The sequence below is a fragment of the Acartia tonsa genome, chromosome 11 (assembly GCF_053477335.1).
Source record: "Acartia tonsa isolate MP-2025a chromosome 11, ASM5347733v1, whole genome shotgun sequence".
NCBI classification, from domain to species: domain Eukaryota; kingdom Metazoa; phylum Arthropoda; class Copepoda; order Calanoida; family Acartiidae; genus Acartia; species Acartia tonsa.
Genome location: NC_137270.1, coordinates 21854630 through 21869224, shown reverse-complemented (window position 1 = coordinate 21869224; position 14595 = coordinate 21854630). Strand labels below are relative to the sequence as shown.

The 14595-nt window shown below is 31.9% G+C and overlaps 1 protein-coding gene across 1 annotated transcript in view; it reads right to left on the bottom strand.

The window, feature by feature from the left end:
• Positions 1-12292, bottom strand: part of LOC145331370 (uncharacterized) — a 32053-nt gene extending 19761 nt beyond the window's left edge. Inside the window, exons 1-6 of the mRNA XM_080175993.1 lie at positions 11482-12292; positions 9721-9825; positions 4203-4248; positions 3678-3721; positions 3393-3509; positions 2901-2999 (exon numbers count right to left, since the gene is read on the bottom strand). Coding sequence (XP_080032119.1) covers positions 2901-2999; positions 3393-3509; positions 3678-3721; positions 4203-4248; positions 9721-9825; positions 11482-11577 — 507 coding nt within the window. The 5' untranslated portion in view covers positions 11578-12292. The remainder of the gene's footprint in view (positions 1-2900; positions 3000-3392; positions 3510-3677; positions 3722-4202; positions 4249-9720; positions 9826-11481) is intronic.
• Between the last annotated feature and the right edge of the window lie 2303 nt (positions 12293-14595).

Sequence of the window (14595 nt, the reverse complement as noted above, 5' to 3'; positions counted from 1 at the left end):
TTTCAGGAAAGAAATCTAGTATCTTAATTAACATGCAATCTTTTTCAGGAAGAAACCTATAGTTAAAAATTGTAAACTTTATTAGTAACTCGCCCTAATTATATGCACCTTAGAGGAAATAAAATCTTATCTTATCTAGATAAGTTAAATGTATAGATAGCATACCTTTCATCAATAAAAATTTTGGATCTACTGCAGTTCACGGTAAAATATTGCTGGTAACGAATATTGCAAAAACTCTATGAATTTTAAAGGCTGCTAGCTGCCAAACAGCTGAACGTACAGATCATACCCGCACACCATTTTAAGCGGTATAAGAAGGCCTACAAATAATCTGGAATAGCCAAGATCCATTGATGCACAGGGAAAGCTTCACTCAAGAAAAAACGCGTAAAATAGGCCTTTTTCGCGCATTTCTCTGCACTGCGAGATAATTATGCATTATGGATTTATGGTTATTTCAGATTATTTGTAGGCCTTCTTATGCTGCTTAAAACAGTGTGCGGGCATGATCTTGGGTTCAGCCGTTTGGGAGCCAGCAGCCTTTACAATTCATAGATTTTTGGCAATATTCGTTACCAGCAATATTTTACCGTGAACTGCAGTAGATCCAAATTTTAAATACTAATGTAACAAATTTAGATTTTTAGTAGCGAAGCTACTCTGTTATTAATAACTGATCACATAGTACTTTACATATTATATTCTGTTTTAAAAATATTTTGTTTTAAATCAAGATTTTAGAGGTAGAGAAAAAAAGTAAATTTGTTTAGAGATTTTTAAAGCAAGATGAATTATAAATTATTATTTACAATTGTTTGAAATATTAAAAGATTTACTGACTAATAACGTATTTGATTTTTACAATTATTTTTTTTATTATCAAAAGAGTTAAAAGAGACTAATGGCTAACTAAAAATACTTTAATTTACTAAAATAGATAAAACACGTCGCTCAAAGAAGAAGTAAGTCGAAGGTAAATGCTTTACCCAGAAAAAAAACTAAAACCGTATAGCATTGGATGTAGAGTAATAATATGTTAATGCTAAAATTCTTCTTCAATTTTAAATATTTCAGCTGCAATTTCTCTTGTAATTGATTTAAATATTTTTGCTTTTATGAATCATTTCCAGAAAGTTCAAAAATTCTTACTTTCATTTTACATATTTTTCATTATTTCTTGATGAAATCAAGAAAAACAGAGAGTTTAAAAATGCCTTAATAGAAAAATGTATTTGAATTCCCTTAAAGAAAGTAAACGGTGCTGATTTTTTTTTCATCTTAATTTAACAGATTATGATTCTACACCCAAGACTTGATCGAAATATGTTATTTTTTGTGTTCAGCAACTGCCTTCAACATTCTACATCTAGCAGTATACAGTTATACAGGATACAAGTTAGAACAAAATAAATGAAAGGCATGCTTAAAGATAATGCAACAAAATTTGATTTAAAGCTTATGAAAAAGAATACTTTTTTGTTCTAACTTTTACATAGCAAACTTTTTCTGTTCAGCCTTGTCCATTAAGATCCCATAGTCCAACAGCTTAATCTCTTTTCCCCTGAAAATATAATTCAAAGGGTAATTAAAGGAAGCCAGCAAGAAATACCACGCTTTAACTGCTGAAAGACTGCCACAAGTAGACCCAATACCCCAAATTTGAAGCCTTCAGCTTCTATGACAAAAAAGTTCTAGGCATTTTAAATGACATTTTATGTACAATGAAAATTTTGAAAGAATCTCAATGCTAATGTTAGAAATTTTGAAATTAAAATACGTGGCCTAGAAACAAAATTATAAGCTTATTTTTGTCATAAATTTAGGTTGCCAGTAACTAATTATGTTTTTACAATAAAAATACCCATTTTTTTAGTCAAAATCATTTTTTAAAAGTTTAACTTTCGTTGTACCGAGTATACTGTAGCCTATCAGAAGGCTGAATCAGCTAAGCAACCAATCACAGCTGAGCTTGTATTAGTTTTCCCCTTTGTTTCCTCTATGATTTTCGTTTACAAATGCAATTTAAATCAAATTTCTTTCCATAGATTTTGACTATGAAATGTGGTGTTTTTATTGTAAAAATGTAATCAGTTACCGGCAATCTAAATTTCTGACAAAAATAAGGTTATAATTTTGTGTCTAGGCGACGTAATTTAATATTGTTTTTTCTTTTATGAGCATTGGAAATCTTTCAAAATTTTCATTGTACATAAAATGCTTTTTTGAAATGCCTAGAACTTTTTTGTTATTGAAGCTGAAGGCTTTAAATTTGGGGTATGGGGTCTACTTGTGGCAGTCTTTCAGCAGTTAAAGCGTGGTATTTCTTGCACGCGTCCTTTAATCAAAGCGTGATTATTTTAAAGTTTTATTAAGAAAAGTTATTAAGAGTTGGACTATATGGATTAGGAATTTATAACATAAAATTGGGGGTTCATGGATAGATCAATGTATCAAAAATAATGAGAATTTTTTTTTTATGAATTTATCCAAACAAAACCTGCCTCATTAAGATTTGCCTTTTTCTCCGTAATTTAAATATTAGATTAAACAATAGAGGGGGAATGGGTTAAACAACTGTATGTCCTCACCCCGTGGATCCTGTGCCAACCTTCAATTGGGTCTTTAAAAATCAACCAATACCGTCTGTAATATTAACACAGCCAAGTCGCTACAAAAGAGCAGATAGCAATTTACTAGCAGGCAAAAAAGGTCTCCAACAGTGGGATCCAGGTAGTTGTCTGGTTATACATCTGCATTTAGAAGCATGATATTTTATTTTTATTCCATTATACATTTAGATTAAATTTAATTAAATAACAAAAGCTTTTCCTTCTCATATTATGAACCATTGGCCAATCCATGTAACCACCTATCTATCTATTGGTTATATCACTTACCCTGGTTTGTAATTGTCCATGTCTGATTACTGTTGAACTGCTTGGGGAACATTGGGTTGAGGTGTACTGATAAACTGGTGGATTCATGCTCTTTAAACACTTTGCAAGAATTAAGTAAATTTTAGCATTTTTTACAATTTCAAAAGATACTCAATGAATGTAATTAAACGTATTTTGTAGTAGCAAAGATACTTTATAATTCGAAATGTCCATCAGTCTGTCAGAATATTTTTTGAAAGAATTTCTCGACTGCTATTCAAAATAGGAGGCGGATTTTTTTTGTAAAAATCCCCTAACTAATGTGCACCTAGTATATCGCATATTTAGTATGTTCATGATGTTCTTCTCTGTAACTGACTTTGTCCATTTTAACGAACATCCTTTTTTGTGCTTTAATATTGAGCCAAGACACTTTTTATCATTTATGAACAATTTTTGTATAAAAGAATTTACTAATAACTTTGGGTCATAATGCTACAATTTACTTAAAACCTTTTCATTGCTGAGGAATATATTGGTCTGTGGAACATTGCTGGAATTGTTGCTTGAAGGTTCTAGGAGGATAAAATCCAACTCTTCTAGAAATTCTACATCAAGATCTTGTGAGTTCTAGGACAAAAACACAAGATTTATATATATATAAATACAGTATATTACTTGTTTTAAAATATGTACTTAAGAAGGTAAAAATTAAGTCCCCAACATTTTCTAATTCGTTTGGAAGATTTTTCTACCCATTTTTGGAAGATTAAAAAAATTAATTAAGATAACTTTTACCTGTTGGAATTCTTGTAGATCTATCGTGTACAGTGGGGGTAGATCTGAAAACAAAAACAGTTGTCTACGGATATGCAAATGAAAATAACATAATTAATGTTCTTTTCCCTCCGATCAAATGATTTTGAAGCTTCCCTCCATCCATAACCTCCATAACCAATAACCCCAAAGTGGAGGTGCCTTTGAGAAAACCCAAAAAACAAACAGAAAATCAGTGAACTTTCGTAATTTCATACACCATAATACCCTTCCCTCTCTCCTTTTATTTTGCTCGCACCTTTTATTACGTCCGGCCCAATATAAGCAAATTTGAAATCTTGAATTTTCCTACCCCCATATACTTTTTACATTTAAATGTTAAGCGTCAGAAGGCATAGCCGCTTTTATAAACGATGATAGGCCAATCTAAGCCCAATTTTGTACAGTACATGTAGTTGAACAATTATTCATTGGAAAGAAACAACAAGAAAACAACGAAATCTTGAAGTGACTGACAAAAATTGATCTGTGAATAATAAAAAATACCTCCAAAATATTCAGATCTTTCAGCGCTTTGCTGCATGGTACTTTCCTAAAATAGATAAATTTAATCACCAAACCTCATTTTATTTTAAAACCAGGTAGGGAGGGGACATTGGGTTGTTTATTACACTAATATCCAACGTCTTATAATAACGTTGTCTTATTCGTTGGCCTAAAAACCTTGAGAAATTTTTATTGATTGGTTAATTTAAGTGGATGTCCAAACGTTTCAACCAGAAGGGGTAATTTTGTGTATCATTATTAGAGATTTAATTATTGGCCATTTTCTTATCCCTTAAGATCCCTGATATAAAAACACTCCCCATCAAAGATGTACAGTCTATTTTTGTAATGTACCTTTCTTATGAAATTTGTGTACCTCAAAATACAGCCACCACAGTTAAAAGTACCTTTGCATACTTTTATGTACTACTAAGAAATAAAAAAATAAGGGATCTAAAGGGATAATACAATGGCCGATAAATTGATGTACATCACCAATGTTAATACACAAATTATCCCTTCTAAAGATTGAAATTATTTTTTTAAAAGTTTGGACACTCAACTTAATGAAGCAACCATTTAAAAATTCACTAAAAGTGTCTAAAGTTGTTAAACTGAAGAATAAGAAAACAGTATTTTAAAACTTTGGGGACTAGTGTAATAAACAGCCCATTGTACCCTTTCTCTTTGTAAGCGGTTACATGCAGGAATAGGGGGTAAAATTGATAGAGTTTAACTTAAAGTAGAGAAGATAAAACATTATGATAACCGGTTCTACCCCATTCCTTATTCTCTTCCCCACTTTCAGATTGAAAGGGTGACGCAAATTTCAGACCCCAGATTTGGCGATTTGAGAAAAATTTATCTTTATATTATAGCGAATTAGATAATCTAGCAAGCATCGCTTTTATCTTATAGAGAAAAATAGTAAATCAAACGGCGAAAACGGAGATCTGAAATTTGCGTCACCCATACAATATGACGCAAAACGCATGACCGCTACGAACGTGGTATTATTTTAAACCCAATCCACCCTTTACATCATTACATCATTTCCTAACATTTAGATAATAAAGAAAACACAAAACAAGGGGGGGGGGGGTAATTTATTTTGCCGCTGTCCCTACCTAATCAATGTCATACCATAAAAAAAGAAAATAGTCTTGGGGAGGGAGTTATAAATGTACCTTTTTTAAGGTGTTTTTTTTCGATGAGAATAGAACTTGTGGACTTTTTTTGACACACAAGTTCCCTTAGCCGAAATGTTGTGCATTGCCTTTAATGGTATGATCTTGAGGATCAACTGAAAATTGATTGCCTATTTCTTTCCTAATTTCCGAAGTTGTACAGCAGATAACCCAAATATTGCAAAACCTATCTTTAGCTACTCCGGTCTAAGGGAAAAGCGATGTAATGTATAAACGATTTATAATTATACATTCAAAATTTAATTTTTCAAATTTATATTTTTTTGGAAGTTTTAAGCTTTTTAAGTTATTAGTAAATATTGAGACAGGATGAGGAAACTATGTACAGAATCGGAAACTCAAATTCAGCTGACCATCTTGAGTGTATTAGTGTCTAAAAATATCCAAAAAAATTAAGTATAAACCATTATTATTTAGTTGTGAAAGGTGTACTTTATACTTTTTTTTATACTAAAAGAAAATATTTATATAAAAAAAACTGTCTATTTCAAATAGAAGGACAGATCATTTATGGATATACTGCCAGACACACAGGCTTTAGGAATTAATAAGATTACTAGATTACTACTTAGTACATTAGACCACTAGGAACAAAGTGAAGGGCAATCCAGCTAAATCATTGATTAGAACATTCAAATATTTTAAAATTAAAGGGGAGTTATTTTTAATTTAATCAAAAATAATTGGTCAGCTCTAAAATGTTGAACTTCCTTGGATTAAGCTAGTTTACATAAACTCGTTTAATAATTATTTCGCTCGTATCATTGAAATGAACCATTTGTTAGTGGACATAAACAAATAATTTTGTTCGATAGAAAATCCTTTTTTAAAATTGGAGGGATTATTGTCTTTGACAGCTCATCAAGGGTTTTAAATCTATTGCTTTATATTTTGTAGCATCACTTTTGGACCAACAAACCAATTAAAATAAGACATGCACGCTTATTGGTTTAAAGTATCTTCATAAAAATAAGTCGTTGTTGTAGATAGTGGCTGATATTATAATATTTTCCCCATAGAAAAACGGATAGGTAGACAAAGTGAATAATTTTCTTTCATTGCCATTTATCTCTTCTTTCCAGAGTATTGGCCACGCACAATGGTTCTCCACTTTTCTTTGGATTTAGCAGCTTTGTGAATATTATCGTAAGTTATATTGGGTAGTGGGTACATACGTTGGAAATAAATCTTTGCCTTCGTTAAGATTAACCATTTTTACCCATGATTAATAGACTATATAAGTTTGAAGGAATTTTAATTAATATAATAGATTTGAAATCTGCATAAAATTTTAAGGGTTTTTTATTAAATTCGTTTTTTATTTAATTCTTTATTTAACGGCGCAAATACGATTTAAGTTAATTTATTTTGACCAATAGGAAAGCTAGATTGAAACCTACCCGCGCTCTAATTGGTTGAATGATGTACGACACTTAAGCTTCTCCAATCAGAGCGCAGATAGTTTTCAATCCACCAATCACAGATGTCAAAATTAATTAACTTAAATCGTATTTGCGCCTTTAAATAAAGAATTATATAAAAAACGAATTTTATAAAAAAAACCTTAAAATTTTATGCAGATTTCAAATCTATTATATTAATTAAAATTCCTTCAAACTTATATAGTCTAATGATTAACTCTCAACGATTACCCAGTGATATAGGGATATGGCTGTGGAGGATAAATTGATCTGCAGCTCTTTATTTTACCAATAATTACAATCTACTAAAGGTTAAAGTTCACACATAATAGTTTAAGAAAAAATAAGTTTTTTTCCTGCATTGTCAAATCTCTGTATCCATACTCACACAATTAACATTTACACAATACACTTTTTTGAACTGTACAAACCTTAAGCGAAGCTTTTCTATACATAGGGTCGGTCCGTCCGTAACGGTTAGCTTTTTCGTTAATTTAGGGATGTTAGAATTGTCCAAACTTAGCATGGTGATTCCTGTAGTAGTTAGGTACGATTTAGAAAGCGTAGCAACTCTATAAACGCTGCTAGTTTGTCATTACGTCCATTTTCAACATATTGATTTAAACATTATCCTGTATTTAAGCTTTTTTTAACAAATATCCTTATAATTTACTTCTTGTATGTATTTATATCTTGCTTATTCAGTTCTGACACTCTACAAGTGTTAATGTTATTGTTCATTTGTCCTACCGTTTTAGAGCTTTACTTTTATGGATGTTGTCATCCTTTTTTTAAAACACTGATAGGCAGGCTGATAGCATGTTAAATAAGCAATTAACAACTTTAATTGTTTTAAATTTAATACTAGCAGATATGCCACTAGAGACCTCTAGGGGCACTTTAGGGAAGGGAGAAGTCGACCCTTCACTTTACATTATCTTCAATACAAAGTAGAACGATTTATGTCTGTTTGTCCGTCTGTCTATCTGAAGCTTAAGATCTCAGTAACCACTGAACCGATTGGGTTCTACTCTTCAGAAAATATACCTCCCCCCTAAGAAAGAAAAATTACCCAACCCCCAATTTTTTGTTTTTTTAAACTAGATTTAAAAAGGAGGAGGTAGACTACCCCTGTTCCCCCCCTTCCCTACAAAAAAAGTCCCCAATATTTTTTTTACTTTTTATTTCTAAATCTAAAATACAAAAAAATGGGTTTATCAAACGCGATTACTCTTGAGGGGCTGTAGGTTCTCTCCCCCATAAACCTTCCAAGGACCATAAGGAGCATCTCTTTAACAGAGATCTATATCGGTCCAGTGGTTAGCGAGATCCTTCTGTACACATACAGACATTCAGACAGACACACACTCACTTACAAACAGACTTAGAAACATTTTGTTACTTTTACATAGGAATAATCCTGATTAGTTTTCACGCCATTTTAGATATTAATTTTAAAATTTTGGTAGAGTTTATCTGATAAATTTCATATTAACCCAAAATATAAAATAAAAACTTTTAAAAATGGAATTTTCAGATAATAAAACAATTAGTAGAAATGGATATATTATTACTTGGATGTTACACCAGATTTTCATGTTCTCTAAGTAATTTAAACTCGCAGCGGACTAAAATATTGATAACCCCAATCCCCTTCCATTCTTAAGAATAAATAAAGTCTGTCTGTGTGAATTGAAAGATCTCGCTAATCGCTGAACAAAAAGTATAACTCCTTTACAGTATAGCTTCTCATAGGTCCTGTGAAAATTTAGAGCTTTTTGGGGGGGAGAGTATAACTATCTCTCCCAAGAGAAACCCCCCTAACAAAAAAACTTTTGAAACTAAAATTAAAGTTTGACTGGGAGGGGATGGTTGACATCACCCACGCTTCCCCCAACTTTAGACTGTTAAAAGCTACAAACTGTTCTGAATTTAGAAATAAACTAATAATAACTAATTAGTCAGCAAGGTAAATTTTTTAACAACTACTCCAACAAGGGCAAGGATTTAGGCAAGGGTATTAAAAAAGCTTTAAAAATGGCGTCATACCGATAAGATCTTTTATGACAGTCCGTTTATGTAATATATAATCTACTAGAGGCTTCGCCCCTTAAAAAAAATGAAAAATAAAAAATAAAAATTCTGGTGCTGCGCCCATAATTGGTGGGACAATTGGGGCAAAGCCCCTAGAGGCTAGGAGCAAAGCCGCTAGTAAATATATATGGAAATAGATAATGGGAAAGTTCAAAGAATTGATTTATGTAACGGCTTTAAAAGTTTGAGTTTTAAATTAAATTCATATTGTTTTTTAAAGCAAATCTTTTCTACATGAATGATAAGTCCGTTCGTCTGTACTTCAAAGTGGCACTGGTTGTTGAGTAGGTGATATTAGAATCCTCCTCTCGATTCAAAACTTTTCATAATTATTCAATATTTATAAATAGATTTGAAGTTTCAACTTCTAAGCAATATTATGATTCTTCAAGTGATGCCTTGACACTTTCTGAAATGTTGAATGTTCGTTTGTCTCACTGTCTTATTTTTTAAGCTTGGCTTTTATGAATGTTTTCATCATGAGTACATACAATCAGAGAGAGAGGGGAACATGGGCTGTTTATTACTCTAGTCCCTAAAGTTATTTAAAAACAGTTAATTTTTCTTTGGGTTCACAACTTTGGGATTTTTGGTAAATTTTAATTGGTTGGTTCATTAAGTTGAGTGTTCAAATGTTTCAAAGACTAATTTTAAACTACAAAGGGGTAATTTTGTGTATCATCATTGGGGATGTATATGAATTTATCGGCGATTGTCTTATCCCTTTAAATCCCTGACAACACAATACATAAGTAAAACAATGTTAAATAAGATATAGAAATTCTAGTTACCAACCTCATACGTATGATGCTGTTTTTCGTTGGAAATTTGCTTTGAACACTGAGCTCCTTGTGTTAACAAATATTGTTGGCAATTTCTAGCAGGCGATTGTCTCTGTGCCTTTAACATAAAAGGCCATAAGTTATTATTCATTCTAATTGACTAATGGTAGGCCAATATGACGTCATTTTTTATAAAAAAAACTATATAAATCTAATTATAAGGCTGGTAAATAATCAACCGTGTTTGTACGACGCACTACTGTAACGTAACGTGTAACACATCCGCTTGTCACCAGGGAGGTGATAAGTTCCAATCTAGCCTTAAAATTCATTATAACAAAAGACATTAAACATCTACACACTGCTGCTTTGTCGGAGGCATAATTGGAAATACCTTGGCCCATAACAGGCGCAATTCCTAATCATGCATATGTATAACTCCCAGACAAAGATCTTGCAATCAAAGAATTGGTTGTCTACAATAGTTTATTAATGATTTTGGTTCTCGTGCAGTTCCTTCCACAGATTATAACGTCATACAATAAAATAACCAATGAGAGGCTAGCATAAATCTTAACATTGGTCAATTACAGTGTATACTTGCCTCTCATAGGCTATTATATCGTATGACGTCATAATCTGTGGAGTGACTTTAATCATCTTCCAGTTCACGGTAAAATGTTCCTGGTAGAAATTTAAATCTTCAAAAAATTTAAAGACTTTAAAGGCTGCTAACGGCCAAACGGTGAAATGTATAGATTTGGCTCACATAAAATTTGATCTATCTAAAGATGGCCTACACATAATGTCTAATAGTTATTACTCAATAATGCACAGTTATCTCGCAGTGCAAGTAAATACGCGAAAAAGACTTATTTAAAAAGTTTTTTTCTTCAGTGTCAATTATTAGATCTTGGCTATTCCAGATTATTTATAGGCCTTCTTATGCCGCTTAACACGGTGTTCGGGCATGATATGTCGTTTTGTAGCTAGCAGCGTTTAAAGTAAATATTTTTCTCGTATTCATTCGAATCCGGTGGATAGGAACCGGTTCTCATTCATACGAAAAAACTATGTCTAGCATCGTATTATATCCAGTTTTCTACGAATATAGAAATGTACAATCATAAGATTAAAACTAGCTTTTTTAGCCGGTGCCTTCGGCACCACGGGGCTAAAAAAACTAGTTTTATTCTTATAATTGTACATTCTATATCCGCGGAAAGCCGTTTATAATACGATACGAGAAATAACTATTCTCGTATTCATTCGAATCCGGTGGATAGGAACCGGTTCTCATCCATACGAAAAAACTATGTCTAGCATCGCATTATATCCAGCTTTCTACGAATAAAAAATGTACAATCATTAGATTAAAACCAGTTTTTTAGCCGGTGCCTTCGGCACCTCGGGGCTAAAAAAAACTAGTTTTAATCTCATAATTGTACATTCTATATCCGCGGAAAGCCGTTTATAATACGATGCGAGAAATAACTATTAAAAGATCGTTACCATAAACATTTTTTCGTAGACTGCACTATATCTAAGGTTTTGATTAGGTATAACCAGGGCTCGGCAGCTGCGCGCCAGCTGCCTGTAAACTTTGGGAAAATCAAGCTTGTACATACAATGCTAAAATCAATTGGAAGTCAAAACCTGACGCAATTATAGCGATCCCTCTTAAAAACATTTGTGTCAAAGCATCCGAATGGTTTACTTGCTGACGCGCAGCTGCCGAGCCCTGGGAATAACTAACCTTGTTAATAGATAGTACCTGTTGCTGATCTTTGGGTGAACATTGAGGGTTCCGCTTGATTACTGACACTTGACAACTAGAGGGCTGACTTATATAGTAGGGACAATTTTGCATTTTAGTTTTAATTTTTTTTTTGATTTAATCTGAAACATTTAATGAGTAATAGAAGATTTTATAATACTTAAATAAAAGAGTCAACATGTCTGCCTGTCAGAGTGTTTGCACAGAAAGATCTCGCTCACCGCTGGACCGGAGAGAGAATGAGAATTGTCCCCAGAAATAAATTTAAATAATAAATTAGGCTGTTTTTTTTACACTAGTCCCCAAAATTTTTATTATAACGTTTTCTTATTCTTTACCATAACAACTTTGGGAACTTTTATTGAATTTAGAATAGTTGGTTCATCACGTTGAGTGAGCACACGTTTCAACCACTAATTATAATCTACAGAATGGGTAATTTTCTATGTCATTATTGAGGATGTAAATCAATTCGTCGGCCACAAAAATATTATATAGTTTAAGAGGTTGGCCTAGCTTTAATTTTAAAATTTACCTTAACGATGTTTTCAAGGGCGTAACCGCTAGTCAAATTAATATTATGAACAGCTATATAGAATCTAATGTAAATCAAATTGAATAAGAGTATATAAATTGCCAGCAGTAAGCGAGATTTTTTGGTACAACCAGCTCAGACAAACATAATTTTGTATGTTAAGTTATTATCATAAAAAAAACGTTTTTGGTACAAATATAGAAATAACAAACAATATAAAATAGTATCATTTTATATTAACAAAGCAGATTTTTTCTTCTTTCAATTTTGTAGATTTGTTACTTTGAAGAAAAACAGATTTCACAAAACCCTAGAAAATTAAATAAGGATAAGTAAAATCAATTTATTATAACTTGGATGTTCAGATTTTCACTCTGATAAAGTGATGCCTGCAACTGGCTAAAATATCAATAAACGCAACCCACCCCATTTACCCTATTCCTTAATTAATAAATGAGGACCATATTAGCAAGCTAAATTGACAATAAATTTACCCCTGTCAATATATCCACGTATATCCTATAACCATTATTAAGTAGAAATATTTACCAAGGGCGATTATGTACAATAATAGCAAAGCTGAAATTATGTATAACGGGAAAAAATTCTGAAAATGAAAGTTGAAAGTAAGGAAAAGGTAATAAGTAAATAAACATTTTTAATCAAAACTTTTGATCATATTTATACAAAATAAAAATTTGCTAGATGGGGGGTTTTCACCTTCTACAAATTTTTAAAAGGATGGGGTAAATAATCCACCTATGTAAAGTTTACTCCAGAGTAAAATTGTGAATTTTGACTAAATTTTTGCTTTCCCGTAGAATAGAAACTTCCCCCCCCCCCTAAAAAAAAACAAGCTTGGATGTCCTTGCTCGCCATATACTGATTTATTATTTTACAATTTCTTACAAAAGTATAGACATAAAGCAATACGGCCAGCCACAGCCACTCATAGAGTAGCTTTGCTTCTAAAAGTATATAATAAAAAGCCAGCAAGCGTTTAAACCTACAAGTTTAGTAGATTTATCAAGCCTGAACATACCATAAATTATCCTAATAATTAGATTTTAAATTGGTGCTAACCAGGGGGGAAGGGTACATTGGCCTGTAAGTAGTATATAATTCGTTGGTTTTAAAACTTTGTGGACCTTTTCAAAACTTGTCACTACTACCTTAAATCTACGTTGATTCTTTTGATCTCACTTTGGGGGTTTTCATTAATTTTCATCCGGTGTCTTATCCCTTTTGATCCCCTTTAAGTTAAAATCTTTGGCTGAGATTTCAAAACTTTATAAATATTTTTTTTTATTTTCTTTAGAAATACGAGATTTTCGCCATATTTTCATTTACTTATCCTTGTTATATCCTGCCTTCAATAATTTTCCGCGTATTCTAAGAAAAGCCATCTTGGAACATTGACACGTAGATTGGTGACAGTTGGATATGTATGTGTAGTTTTCCATTTTTGTTGATTCTGAAAGAAAAAACCAGCTGCAAAATTGCAGTTGTATGTGTGTGTGTGTGTATGGGGTTTTGAGCAGAGCTTAGCAGCCGTACGTCAGCCGCCTGTAAGACTCAAGGAAATTGACTTTGTACAATTTTAAAACTCATCTGGAAGTCTAAACCTGACACAAACATAACAATCCTTCTTTTTAAAAAAGTTAAGCATCCAAACGGTTTAAATGTCACGCTTATTCGTGGCTGCTAATCTCTAACTTTGAACATTAATTTAATAGCATATACTGTTTAACCCATGGCATACAATATGGATTGCTTTTCAATTTAACACTAAACGATCAGGTGAGGGGTGGTGAAATCGCCCACCACACAGGTTTTCCTGTCTCATTTTTGTGTGTGTAAAACATAGAACTAAAAAAATAGTTTTATAAAGAAAAAGGAAAAAAACTTTTTCTCCCCAAGGGCAATTTCTCTTTAGAGTCTGGAGGAATGATACCCCATCCGCTAAAATAGTTTTACACTTGGACCTATAAAAAGCTTTAGTGTCAAGATAACCATAATAAACAGTGCATCAATTTGCCAGTTCATGCAGTACCAACATACAAACATATACATCCTGTTACTTTTTTAAAAGAATCAAATGGTTCCTAAGGTTATTTATACATCATTTTAATAGACGAGTCAATAATACCACGAGACTCATTTTTTATCGTGATTTTATTCAGAAGAAATCGCTTCACCATAAAAAATGCTATTAAAATTTTAATTAAGATCAGTTAAACTTCAAAAGTGCACTATTACTACAAGAACGAAATCATTTTTTGGACAATTTTAAAGAAATAGGAAAAAAAACATATTTTTCTATTTTAAAAAAAAATATGATTTAAATAAAATTTTCTTATGAATTTTTTTTCTCAATGAAAACCCTTTTTTCTCTTACAAACATGTGAATAAGTTAAAAAATAGAATAATACTGAGTGTCTTTACCCACAGCGAATCAAGAAGGAAAAAATATTGTACTGTAAAATTTACATGACAAAATAGAAGAAGAAAAAGGTATCGTACGTTTGTAAGAGTCGCGCAAATTAACAGATAACGCAGCTTCTCTTTAGCCCGTT